Raw genomic sequence first — 12,142 nt, 5'->3', positions numbered from 1 at the left:
ATCTGCTTTTCGAAAAGCTGTCCCAATTTTAAAAAGGGGCGCTATTTTCTTAGGAAAAAAGTTTCTGAAAACCGGCGCTAGAGTCGCGGACGATGTTGCTAGTGGAGTTCCGATAAGAAGTTCATTGAAAAATCACGGTACCGCTATCGGGAAGGAAACGTTTTCCGAGTTAAAGGATATGGTGAAACAAAAAATGTCTGGAAACGGTATAAAAAGAAAGCGTAGAAAGATACAACTCGTCAGTTCAGTCACAGCTAAGAAGCGAGCGAGACGCGTAACTAAACATTCCGATATATTCTCAAAATAATGGCTTTAATTCATCATCAGTCTGGTAAATGCACCAACTCGGAATTGGACCTTTTCGAGGTTCCTCTCACGCAAACGGGAATTGTCAGTGGAGAATGGGTGGAATACAATCCAATTTCTAACGCGGACGAAAATTCGAATATTAATTTCGATATCCCCGGAAACTCCGAGACTTATTTAGATCTGTCCAAAACACTCCTCCACGTGCAAGTGAGAATAGTGAAATCTGGCGGCGCAGATCCCGACTACGATAAAGAAACCGTTGGTCCCGTAAATATGTTCCTTCACAGCTTATTCAGCGAAGTTCATTTAATTATGAATGAGAGATCGGTCACCACATCGGCCCAGAATTACGCATACAAAAGCATGATTCAAACTCTACTCACGTTCGGAGGACCGGCTAAAGAAAGCTTTTTGACTAGTTCTCTCTTCTACAAAGACACAGCCGGGAAATTTGACGTGCTGGCAAGCAACGAGGGTTTTCAGAAAAGAATGACGTTTTCGAAAAAAGGTACAATTGATATGATTGGAACCATTCATATCGATATGTGTCAACAATCACGCTTTCTACCGAATATGCTTAATCTCCGATTCAGGTTTATTAAAAATCCCAACGAGTTTTGCATACAATCGTCAGGCGACATTAAATATAAAGTTAAATTTGAAACAGCGTCGTTGTACATCAGAAAAGTTAAAATTATTCCGGAAATTATTCTCGCGCACGCAAAAGCGTTGGATCGTGGCTCCATGAAGTATCCAATTATTAGGAGTGAGTGCAACACCTACTCTATTCCGATAGGATCAAAAATGTCAACACGCGACAATTTATTTAATTCTCAAATTCCTAAGAAAGTCGTAATTGGATTAATAGAACAAAGCGCTTATTTGGGCGATTATTCGAAATCCCCTTTTAATTTCCAAAACTTTGGTGTAAACCATATTGCTTTATACGTTGACGGTACGTGTATTCCCCATAAACCCCTAACTCCAAACTTCAAAAATGACTTATGTATGAGGTCATACATTAACTTATTTCTCCAAACTGGACAATTTAATATTGACGAAGGAAATCTAATTAATCGAGAAGAATTCGCCGAAGGAAATTGCCTATTTGTATACGATCTCACCGCGGATCTCTCCCACTCGGCGGAGCACTTTCACTTGATCAGGAACGGGAGCGTGAGATTAGAATTAAAGTTTGTGGAAGATTTACCCAAAACTGTTACCGTACTGTACTACGCGGAATATCAAAACCTCATAGAAATCGATAAAAATAGGACTGTGGTCTTTGATTACACCAGCTAATGGACACGTTACAATTGACTAGCATCCTACAAAAAGATCCGTACACCAAAAAATTATTTCGTGGCGTTTTCGCGGCTGATAAATTACCCAAATATGTAAAAATATTTCCGTCTCTATATTTTGTTAATACCGGATTATCGAATACGAACGGTGAACACTGGACTGTGATATATTGCTCATCAAATCGTAATACCGAATTCTACGACTCCTACGGGAATCCTCCGGACTATTTTAGATTTAATGATTTCATCGAGAGAAATAGTAAAACTGTTACTTTTAATTCAAAGCAACTTCAGAGTAATAAAAGCAAAACTTGCGGTGGACATTGTGTTTATTACGCTATGAATAGATGTAGGGGTATTAAAATGTATGATATTGTTTCGAGGTTTAAAAATAATAAAAATGTAAACGATAGTATGATTGAAGAATTCATGTACAAAAGATTTTCAATAAAGTTTTTAAAATAATTTTATTTTCGCTTTCATTTGAATAAAAATATATATATATATATATATATATTATCACAAAAAATATTTCGACGAATCGCGGGGCCCCAGCAGCGCGGACGCGGAAACATTTGACCGAGTAAACGCGCGCGCGAGGACGTGGTGTTATCTCTCCGCGGGAATTCTGAAATGGCCATGGGCTAGAGTAGTGACACCATCTTCTAAAATGAAGCGCTTATCATCACATGGGTTTAAACATAATTTTGATTGTTGCACTGTAAAAAGTTCGTGTTTTTTGCTTTGTATGCGCGTCATCTGTGCTATGGTCACCTTTCTGTTCAGCAAACAGTCACGATACTCTTCGTGTCGTACATACTTCTTCACGACACGTTTACAAATGCCTTTGGCCGTTTTCTTTTCGCCGCTCGCCGACAGTAGCGAATACATTTTCGGACGAAGTCCGCAAAACTCCTTGATGGGGATTCCGGACAGCTCATCCTTGAATTTACCAAGTACTTTGCAATTCGTTGAGCTGAAAAGTGGATGGTTCTCGGGATACGAGGAGAAATCATATTTATCGGCGTGTCTCGCGAAGTCGGCGTACAGATCTCGGGTTTGAATAACATAAGTCAGGCTATCTGTAAATAGAGGGAAAAAAAATATTGTAATACCTTTTAAGCGAAAACGACAAATTCGATGGATACGTACCGGTATCCGTGAATAACAGTTTTGCCTTATTTCCGTACTGCTCTCTGACGACATCGTAGTGGAACCTGTACATTAACAGTTTTGACAATTCTAGGATTGTAAAACCGGTAAAGATTGGACGGTCCAAGGTCAAACTCTTCTTTTTTAGGTGAATTCCAACAAGGTCCTCGTTGAATATCGTGAATCGTTCGAATGCGGGCGAATTCGCTTTTTTGGTGGCCTTCTCGGGGGTTTGGACCAGGAAGAAATTGATTCTATTACGCAAATTCTCCATGGTTTTTCCTGAAATGAAAACTAATTATATTTTCCGTTTATAACAGAGGAAAAAAACATACACATACCAAAGACGGCGTTATTTTGTAACTTCCAGAATTCGCGTTCAAAATTGTTAGTTGCTGTTTTACGCATCTCCGTGTTGAAGTTTATGTAAACACTGAGCCAAGTCCCTTGCTCAAACGAAAGCACTCTATGAACTTTTAAGACTTTCATCCCTTTGGCGACATAATATTTCAAGCTCCGATAGTGGACAACGTAGTGTTCCTTGGTGTTTAGGTTAGGGACGAGCTTTGGGAGAGTGTCTTTTACCGGAATGTTTAAATGTTCAAGTTGTGCTCTGGAGTATGGTGAAAGTTCAGTCGTTAAGATCGGACGCTTTTCCGGAGCCAAAGGGTAATCATTGTGCTCGTCGTGCAGTTTACTCGGGTAAGCCAAATCGACTTCCAGAATAAAACCTTTTACGTCATCGTCAGGGTGAGCGAGGATATTTTGGAGACTTTCTGTACTCCACACGAAGCTTTTCATCGGCATAGGGTCGTTCATCACCGTACCATACAAATTGTTACAATCTGGAAGTAAAATAGATGGTTTTTATAATGCTAACAAATTTTATTTTCAAAATATTTACCGAGATACGTGATGAACGTGTCGGGTTTTGTGGCGTCATACGTGTCAGGCAAATATGTGTTATTAGCCACGGCATGGCGGTGGGATATCATCGATACCCCACCACGTATACCGCGCTCGATCATTAAATGCATATCCGGATCTAAAAGGAGATCCAGTTCGACACCGGTCATGTAGAGTGCGCTTTCCCATGCAAATCCGGGTCCTGTGAACGCATGCGCAGGGTCCAAATGGTAGTAACTAAGGCAAATGGTCCGAAACGCCTCGAAAATATCCGCAAGTTGTAGGCAATCGGATGTCACGTATAGATCGTGATACTCTCCTATAAAAATATAGATAACATTAATCAGTTGTAATGAAAATAGTAATTTAAAAATTATTTACCGAGGTTCATAGTGTGAAATGTAGTCCACACATTTCTGGCGTGATGGTAGTCACTATCGCTTATGTGTTCCTTAGTGAGTACATTAAAGAAAGCCGCCTTTGATGGTAGCGTTTTCTCTTTAAATTTGTCAATGTGGTCGACGTAATCGTAGGGATACAAACCCTTTCGAAGAAGAAGCGCAACTTCATCCGGAGCAAAATTTGAATTCAAAATCGGAAATTTTGAGGGTCCTCCTTTTGCCAGGTTGGAGACGAGAGTTTCTAGAGAGGCGGGTAAAAATCGCACCGAATCAACAAATCGCAATTTCCCGAGAGAAAAGGAAATGTATGTTTCAGAATTAGTCGGGATACAGTTGATGTCTTTATTTTTGATAGTTCCAATGTACTGCATAATTAAATGCGCGTCGTAAGCGCTTAAATTGTGGATAAAGACCGGGATGTGGTTTGGAGCTTTTAGCTTCAGGTTACAGCTTTGATGACAAGCTCCCCGATATTTGCCGCTGTAATGGTCGTGGTCGCGAACCTTGATATCTTTCACGGTAAAACATTTGTTACAAACGTAACAATTTGTTGCCATTTGAAAGGACGTCATTTCAACGCTCGAAAGATTCATAGGTTTGACCTCTCTGATCTTTTCGGAAATAATTGCCTCCTCCCGTTGAAGCGAGTCTAAAAATTTCATTGTCGCACCATCACCTCTGAAAGTTACTGGCTTACTGGGCATACCTACGTAGAAAAACATTTTAGTAAAAATAATTATTTCGATAAATCAATAAATATATATATATATATTTACCGTCGGGTCCTACAATGACAAAGCACCACCCACACGCTATGTGAAGGGACAAGGTTGTTGTGCTAGAAAGTGTTTCGTCTGGAATACACGTGTGCGCCTTCGGAAGAATTGCCTCGAAATCAGCATAAATTGTATATGGAACCTAAATTTAAAGCGTTAGCGTACTATTTAATTTTTTCATATGAAAAATAAGTAATATTACCTTTTGACACCATCCATGTTTCTTGAATTTGAGAATTGGGTTTTTAATTGGCATGTTAACTAACTGTGGGCCGTGGACTTTGCAGTTATTGACGTGAATCTGATGGTTGATTTCAGCATTTGTACCCGCAGAACGGTGAAGGCAATAGCGGCAATAGTAAGTTTTTCTACAATTCCTGGTATGGTCACTAAGGAGGCGGCTTAAACTCTTTATTAAGCAGTAATGAAATTTACTCCCTTCGGCTAGAAGGAGCAAATCTATTTGGCGAGATTCTTCCACGACCTGTGTACTCACGTAACGCGGGAAAACGACACCTTCATACGCGAATACGTTAACGGAAAGATTATTACTTATTTCGAATTTTTTTATTTTCCCCGAGTTTAGTTCAAAAGGAAATTTAACACCTGCGAGATTCAATTCGTCTATATGTCGCGTGTAATTACGAACGAGATTTGGGTTACGGTTTACCGGATGCAGTTTGGCCAAAATCGACCAAATGAAACACTTTTGGTCACTGTTTTTCACGTTGATGATAGCCATTTTGTTGGTAAGTTTTGCGGGCGTTTCGATGAAGGATCCACCAACTAGAGGCGCGTAACTAATGATGTTGATTTGAAGGAAAAGAATACGGTCTAAAACCCATCCAGATCCCTGGTTTTCAAATTCCGACATTGACTGTACAATTTTCTTTGTACTTTCGTCAATTTGCCCGGTTATATCTTCCTCACCTAATAACGCGTATGTCAGCCCTCGGAAATACGGCATTACCTCCGCCAACCCCGCTTCGTTGGCCAAGGGACGAGTAAATCTACACCGTACTGTCAAGTACCATTTTAGTCCCTTCTTAATTTTCAACTTATTTCGCAGGTAGTTTCCGATCGCACGTCGATTACGATCGATGAATTGTTCCGCGTCCGTTTCCTCTCGTGCTGGGGTGAACCTCGCGGCGAAGACGTTATCGCCCAGTGCGAAAATCTCCTCCAATTGATCCTGCTCGGAAGCGCTTCCGTCTGGATTTTCAGGTTGAATTGCTTGGTTTGCCGCTTCCCACTGCGTCATAAATTCGCCCACATTTTCGTCATTTTCGTTCTCTAACATCTCCTGGTAATTAACCTTTTCCAAAAGATCATCATCGTACTGGCTGTCTCTGAAATCGAATTCGTCTGACCTCTGTCTTTTGGTTGGTGAAGTTTCCGTAGTTTCAGGTCGTGAACGTTTGACACGATGTATCACTCTATTACGTACTGGAACAAAGTCCACTCGATGAGACGGCCCGGCTTCTTGACTCCAATGAAAACCTTCACGATAATTTGGATCAACGGGGAGAGTCGTCGGTACGGCGGGGAGAGTCGTCGGTACGGCGGGGAGAGTCGTCGGTACGGCGGGGAGAGTCGTCGGTATGGCGGGGAGAGTCGCTTGTGTGGAAATTTCTTTCGGGAGGTTGCTGAGTCGGATCTGATGAACGACCCCCTCAGCGGACGGTCCGGAACTTTGGTAAAATAGTTCTTGGGCAGGCGAAGATACAGGGTGATGTTTCTCGGTATGGGATCTTAATTTTACCCTGCGGGTAAAGGCGGCTCCACATTCAGGACACGAGTACCTTTCTTCGTCATGTTTTTCGCGAACGTGACGAAGAAGATTCTTTTTCGCGGAAAACTTGGAAGAGCATTGATCGCAATTAAACATTATTAAAATTTTACTAAAATTATAACTCTAAGTGAATACTTAAGAAAATCGATGATATAAAAATCTCAGCGGAATAGACAGATTCCCATTAAACCACCCGTTTTTATATGGGTACGCTTTTATCCTTTCGACAGTATCAACCAATCAAATCAGAATTGATAGATTGATATGAAAAGTTTCGACCAATTATGTCGCTTAAAAGTGATGATATAGGGATACTCATTAATATCATAGAAGGAGGTGATCGCGAAAGTCTAAAGTTGTAGATTACAATACAAACATGACTCATCGCGTTATCTGCCGGTTATCACGAGGTTGCTCGTCGATGGAAATCTACCAACACTGAATTCTAAATACGTAGAATGGAAGTTTAGCATGACTCAAAACACTGCCGACGTGTTATCATGTGCAATATATAAATATATTGGTATATATATAAGAGGTGCATTTGTGATGAAAGTTCACAAGTCAAGATGGTTAAACGGCCAAGAACAGACTCCGAGAGCTCTGGCGAGTATAGCAGAGACATCGATGTCGCAGTGAGAATTGAGCAGCCCGAATACGAGTAAGTGTAAAATTTATTTTCCTTAAAATCCATTTTTATCTTGTTATTAATTTTGTGTTTAGTTCTGATTCGGATACGTTACCGTACGCGCCGAGTCCCTCTTTACTTGAAGTAGTACCGCCCGTACCTCCCCAAATGCCGTATCCAAGCAATAATGCCAACGCAATAACGTATGTTTTTTTTGTTTTTTTTTGGTTTTTGTCATTTGGGTTTCTCTTATACAATTTACCTATCATTTACAAATAGTATCATAGATTCCATAATAGAAATGATTGGACCTATGATATCCGTAGCCGGAGATAGGAGCGATGAATTGATGTTGGCTATAATAGCTGAAATCACAGACATTTTGAGTAGCAGGTAGGACTAAAATATATATATATAATGTATAGGGAAAGTATATATTTTTTGTATTTTCCGCAGCGGATATTCCTATAGCGACGCGCAGAGAGAGGCGGAGGACACGCTCCATCCACCCCCTAATGTGCGGGGCACATAGTATGTTTTTAATAATATTTCAACTTTCCATGTAGTGTAATAACAATATGATATTTTTAGCGTCGTGGACCGATTATGGGCCCTGATGGAACGCAGACGTTGGGACTTGAGAGATGTGGAAGGTTATGTTCCAGAGAGGGAAGCAGGGTTGATGGAGGGGTTAATTAATTTAGTAGTCCGTAACATGATGGAATATCTTAATTTTTAATAAATTTTTTAAGTTCGAAAGCTGGATTTTATTATTTAGTAAGCTTATTTCGAAATTAACGCATACCATTATTATAAATGCATATTTATTATCTTCAATAACCCTAGACTATGTTGTTTAGTTATCTGTCCTCTAAGTACCGTTAAACAAATAATATATGAAATAGGGTTAGAAAATGTACATGTGGTTCAGTTCTCTGTCCTCTAAGTACCGATATACCCCACAGTTCAGTTCTCTGTCCTCTAAGTACCCTGGGATAAGTAAGCAAACATTTGAATCCCCACGGAAATTTCAAAAATGACTCTAGGGTAGGTACACGAACTTTTGATTCTCCTTTGAAAAAAATCTCCCCCTAGCTCCACTTGGCTCCTTCGGCTCCCCCACCCTAGCTCCCCTTGGCTAACCCGGGCTCCCCCAGCTCCCCCAGGCTCCCCAAATGCTCAAACATACACTCCCCTACTACTCTCGACACCCTTAGCATGGTGGCTAGAGATGCTTTATCTACACTCACACCAGGGAAAAATTCCAAATTCTATAAAACAACAAAGAAATTACATTTTATAAAAAAACACACATTTTCCCTCAATTTATTGGGAAAACATGTTTTTACTGACCTGGTTATTTATTTCTTGAGTTTCCTCAAAATGGGAATTTGCGCTACAAGTGCTACTTGACTGAGATGGAGCACCCTTTGAAGAAGCGCATGACCCAAGTCCACTGGTGGAATTTGAGCGTGGTTTTGTAAATTTCAATTCAAAGACAAGCTCTTTCAATTCACTTAGTACAGTCTTTTCTTCTACGGTAGCAAATCCAAAATAAAAAGACCATTACTTATTACCATGCGAGCGAAATTAAAATAATACAAATTATACCTCTGTCAACTTCTTGTGTTTCTTTAAGTTTTTTATTTTATATTTTTAAGTTTAAATATTTTTCTTTAAGCTTGTTCTATTTTTCACATTGGCAAGTGCTATTGTAATGTTATGGTATGGTACGGTATGGTTGAGGGCAGTAACGACTCGAGGTACGTATAATAAAACTGGTTTATTTACATAACATTAAAACGTAGTTACAGGAACTGCTGGAGAACGAGACTGGCTTTTCACAGCTCGGCTTCAGCTTTATATAGAGTAGTAAAAACGCGAACAAGTAAAGAGACCAAGAAGTGGGGGAGAAAACTAAGCTTTAATGGGGAAAAATACGCGGTACTTCGGCCGATAGGCCTTCAAGGCGAAAAACTTTATAAAGTTTTTCGCCTTGAAGGCCTGTCGGCCGAAGTACCGCGTATTTTTCCCCATTAAAGCTTAGTTTTCTCCCCCACTTCTTGGTCTCTTTACTTGTTCGCGTTTTTACTACTCACTCTCTAGACCATTGGTGGTTCTCGTGTTTTTGCTTCAGCTTTATATATTGAACAATATTTACATAACACCGTTATCATTAGATATATTAGTTTTTTAATATTATAATCACCCGCGTAATAACACATCCTTCCCCGAGTTAATAAATTTACGTTATTACATTAATCGATTAAAGTTTTAACTGTTCGTTAACTTTGGTGGGTCAAGTGACCGACCTGACCTGGTGGTCCTCGGTGAAAAGACTGGAACCGCTGGGGTATCTGACCCGGGTGACATCGTACTCCGGGAACTGTCATCTGAACGTGAACTCACGACGACATCTCGATCAGAACCGTGGATGGGCGAATGTGGTTCTGAACTCCCGCCCTCTGGAACTGTCTCTGGCATCGGAACCAGATGGAACCGATTTCGTTGGACACTGCCCGTAGACGTGGCAATGACATAGGACCTCGGTCGACTGGCTTTTCCGGGTATTCGTCCTTCTACTCTTTTGTCGATAATCCACACCTTATCTCCAACTTCGTGGTCTGACAAGTTTCGGGTACCATGACGTCAATCGTAGTGATGTTTCTGTGACGCCTTCAATCTTTGTTCGCGTTGTACCACGACATATCTGGGCGGCACAGACGGTAATAACGACGCTGGAGCTGATGGAACCGTCGTTCGCAGCCGGCGGTTCATAAGCAACTCTGCCGGGCTATACGCGTTTGCCAATGGAGTCGAGCGATACGCCAGTAGTCCAAGGTATAGATCTTCAGACTTCTTGAGACGTCCCTTGACGATCTTCACAGCATTTTCAATAAACCCATTGCTCTGGGGAAACCGTGGGCTGGAGGTCACCGACCGGAATCCATATGCTTCAGAGAACTGTCGAAACGCCTCAGATCTAGCCGCCGCCAATTGGGACCCATTGTCCGAACGAACTACTTCCGGTATACCAAACCGTGCGAAAACAGACTTCACCGCTTCGATGGTTGTTCTCGTAGTTTGGTCTCGCAACTGGATAAGTTCGAAAAAACGTGAGTAATAATCCAATAAAAGTAAGTACCATTTAGCTTCACAGTGTTGAATGTCCAACGCAACGATCTGCCACGGCCGGTCTGGAAATTCTGACGCCATCAGTGGCTGTTGTCGATTTGAAGACTCTTTAATGCATTTTTCACACGTCGTCACCATGGTCTTAATCTCCTCTGAAATCCCAGGCCACCAAACGGACTGTTTGGCTCTCTCTCTCTCTGCATTTAACAATACCGAGATGTCCCTCGTGTAAGCGCTGCATCACGTCGTGTCGCATCTTCGCAGGAATAACCAGTCGACTGTTGTACAACAGAAGACCTTCCTGCACTGTCAACTCGTGCCGTGACGAATAAAATCGTTGACATCTCAGCTCTACCTTCTTCTTCTCGGGCCAACCATCTTGAACGTAGCGTCGAAGCGTTATGCAGGATTCATCCGCCAACTGACCCTTGAGTACGTCAGCTAGTTTATTATCAGAGGCTGGTAGGCTGGACAAGATCAACTGTACATGAGCTGTGACCTCCTCTTGAAGCTCACGATCTTCGTCGCTAAGTGGACCCCGAGAAAGTGCGTCAGTTGGTACAAGGAACTTCCCCGGAACGAATTGACCGACGTAAGAGTACCGCATCAGCCTGAGTCTGAACCTCTGCAATCTCGGTGACAGGTCATCAATCGGTTTAAACTGCAGGATAGACAGTAGAGGCTTGTGATCTGTCTCTAGGACTATCTAAATGCCAGTAACATAGTCCTTAAATCTTTCACATGCCCAAGTAAGAGCAAGTGCCTCTTTCTCGATCTGTGCATATTTCCTCTCCGCGTCGGTAAGTGTTTTAGAGGCGTACGCTATGACCGTCGTTGATCCATTGGGCTGCTTCTGACTGATCAACGCTCCTATACCAAAGTTCGACGCATCGGCAGAGACAGTTGTCTCTCTGGTTGGACAGAATACTCCAAGAACCGGGTCGCTTGTAAGCATTGTGACTACATACCGGAACGCTTTCTCCTGGTCAGGGCCCCAGGTCCATAAATTCCCCCTTTTCAGCAGATCGTTCAACGGCTGTAAATTATCCGCGGCGTTCGGAATAAATTTCGTCAGATAGTTGACCATACCTAGAAGTCGTCTTACTCCTGGAACATTCTGTGGCTGCGGCATTTCTTGGATAGCTCTGACCTTGTCTGGGTCTGGCTTAATGCCATCCGCTCCAATGATATGTCCCAAGAACTTGATCGACGACTTTCCGAACTGACACTTTCCTTCGTTCAACGTGATACCATTACCGTTGAGCCTTGCTAAAACGTCTCGAAGGTGTTCGTCGTGGTCTTCTATGCCCGAACCCCAAACTAGGATATCATCTTGAAGGTTGACTGCCTTTTCGATTCCTTCGATGCACTCGCTGATTCTTCTCTGATAATGCTCAGCAGATGAACTCAGCCCAAACGGTAGCCTTGTAAAAAAAACCTTCCAAATGGCGTTATAAACGTTGTCAATTTTTGTGAATCGGTATGGAGTGGTACTTGCCAGTATCCTGAATTACAGTCTAACTTGCTGAAAATCTTTGCTCCAGCAAGTTGCCCCAACAAGTGATCCACAGCAGGCATTTGTAAACGCTCCCCCTGAATTTGCTTGTTGAGCTCGGTCAGATCCACGCAGACTCTGATGTCACCAGATGGTTTGCCAACAACGACCATAGGCGCACACCAATCCGTAGGCTCCTCGACTGCTTTGATTATTCCTTGCTCTACCATCTTCTGTAGTTGCT

At 41.9% G+C, this 12,142-nt stretch overlaps 1 protein-coding gene across 1 annotated transcript; it reads left to right on the top strand.

Moving 5' to 3' along the window:
* Positions 1-306: 306 nt before the first annotated feature.
* On the top strand, positions 307-1,611 carry LOC149969021 (uncharacterized protein F54H12.2-like). Its single transcript, XM_090169923.1, has one exon. The coding sequence runs from the start codon at positions 307-309 to the stop codon at positions 1,609-1,611; it is 1,305 nt and encodes a 434-aa protein (XP_090026049.1).
* The last annotated feature ends 10,531 nt before the right edge of the window (positions 1,612-12,142 follow it).

The sequence above is a fragment of the Leiobunum rupestre genome, chromosome 1 (genome assembly GCF_980474605.1).
Source record: "Leiobunum rupestre chromosome 1, qqLeiRupe1.1.hap1, whole genome shotgun sequence".
NCBI lineage: Eukaryota > Metazoa > Arthropoda > Arachnida > Opiliones > Sclerosomatidae > Leiobunum > Leiobunum rupestre.
The sequence above is the reverse complement of the archived record's forward strand: the minus strand, read 5'-3'. Positions and strand labels throughout refer to the sequence as shown.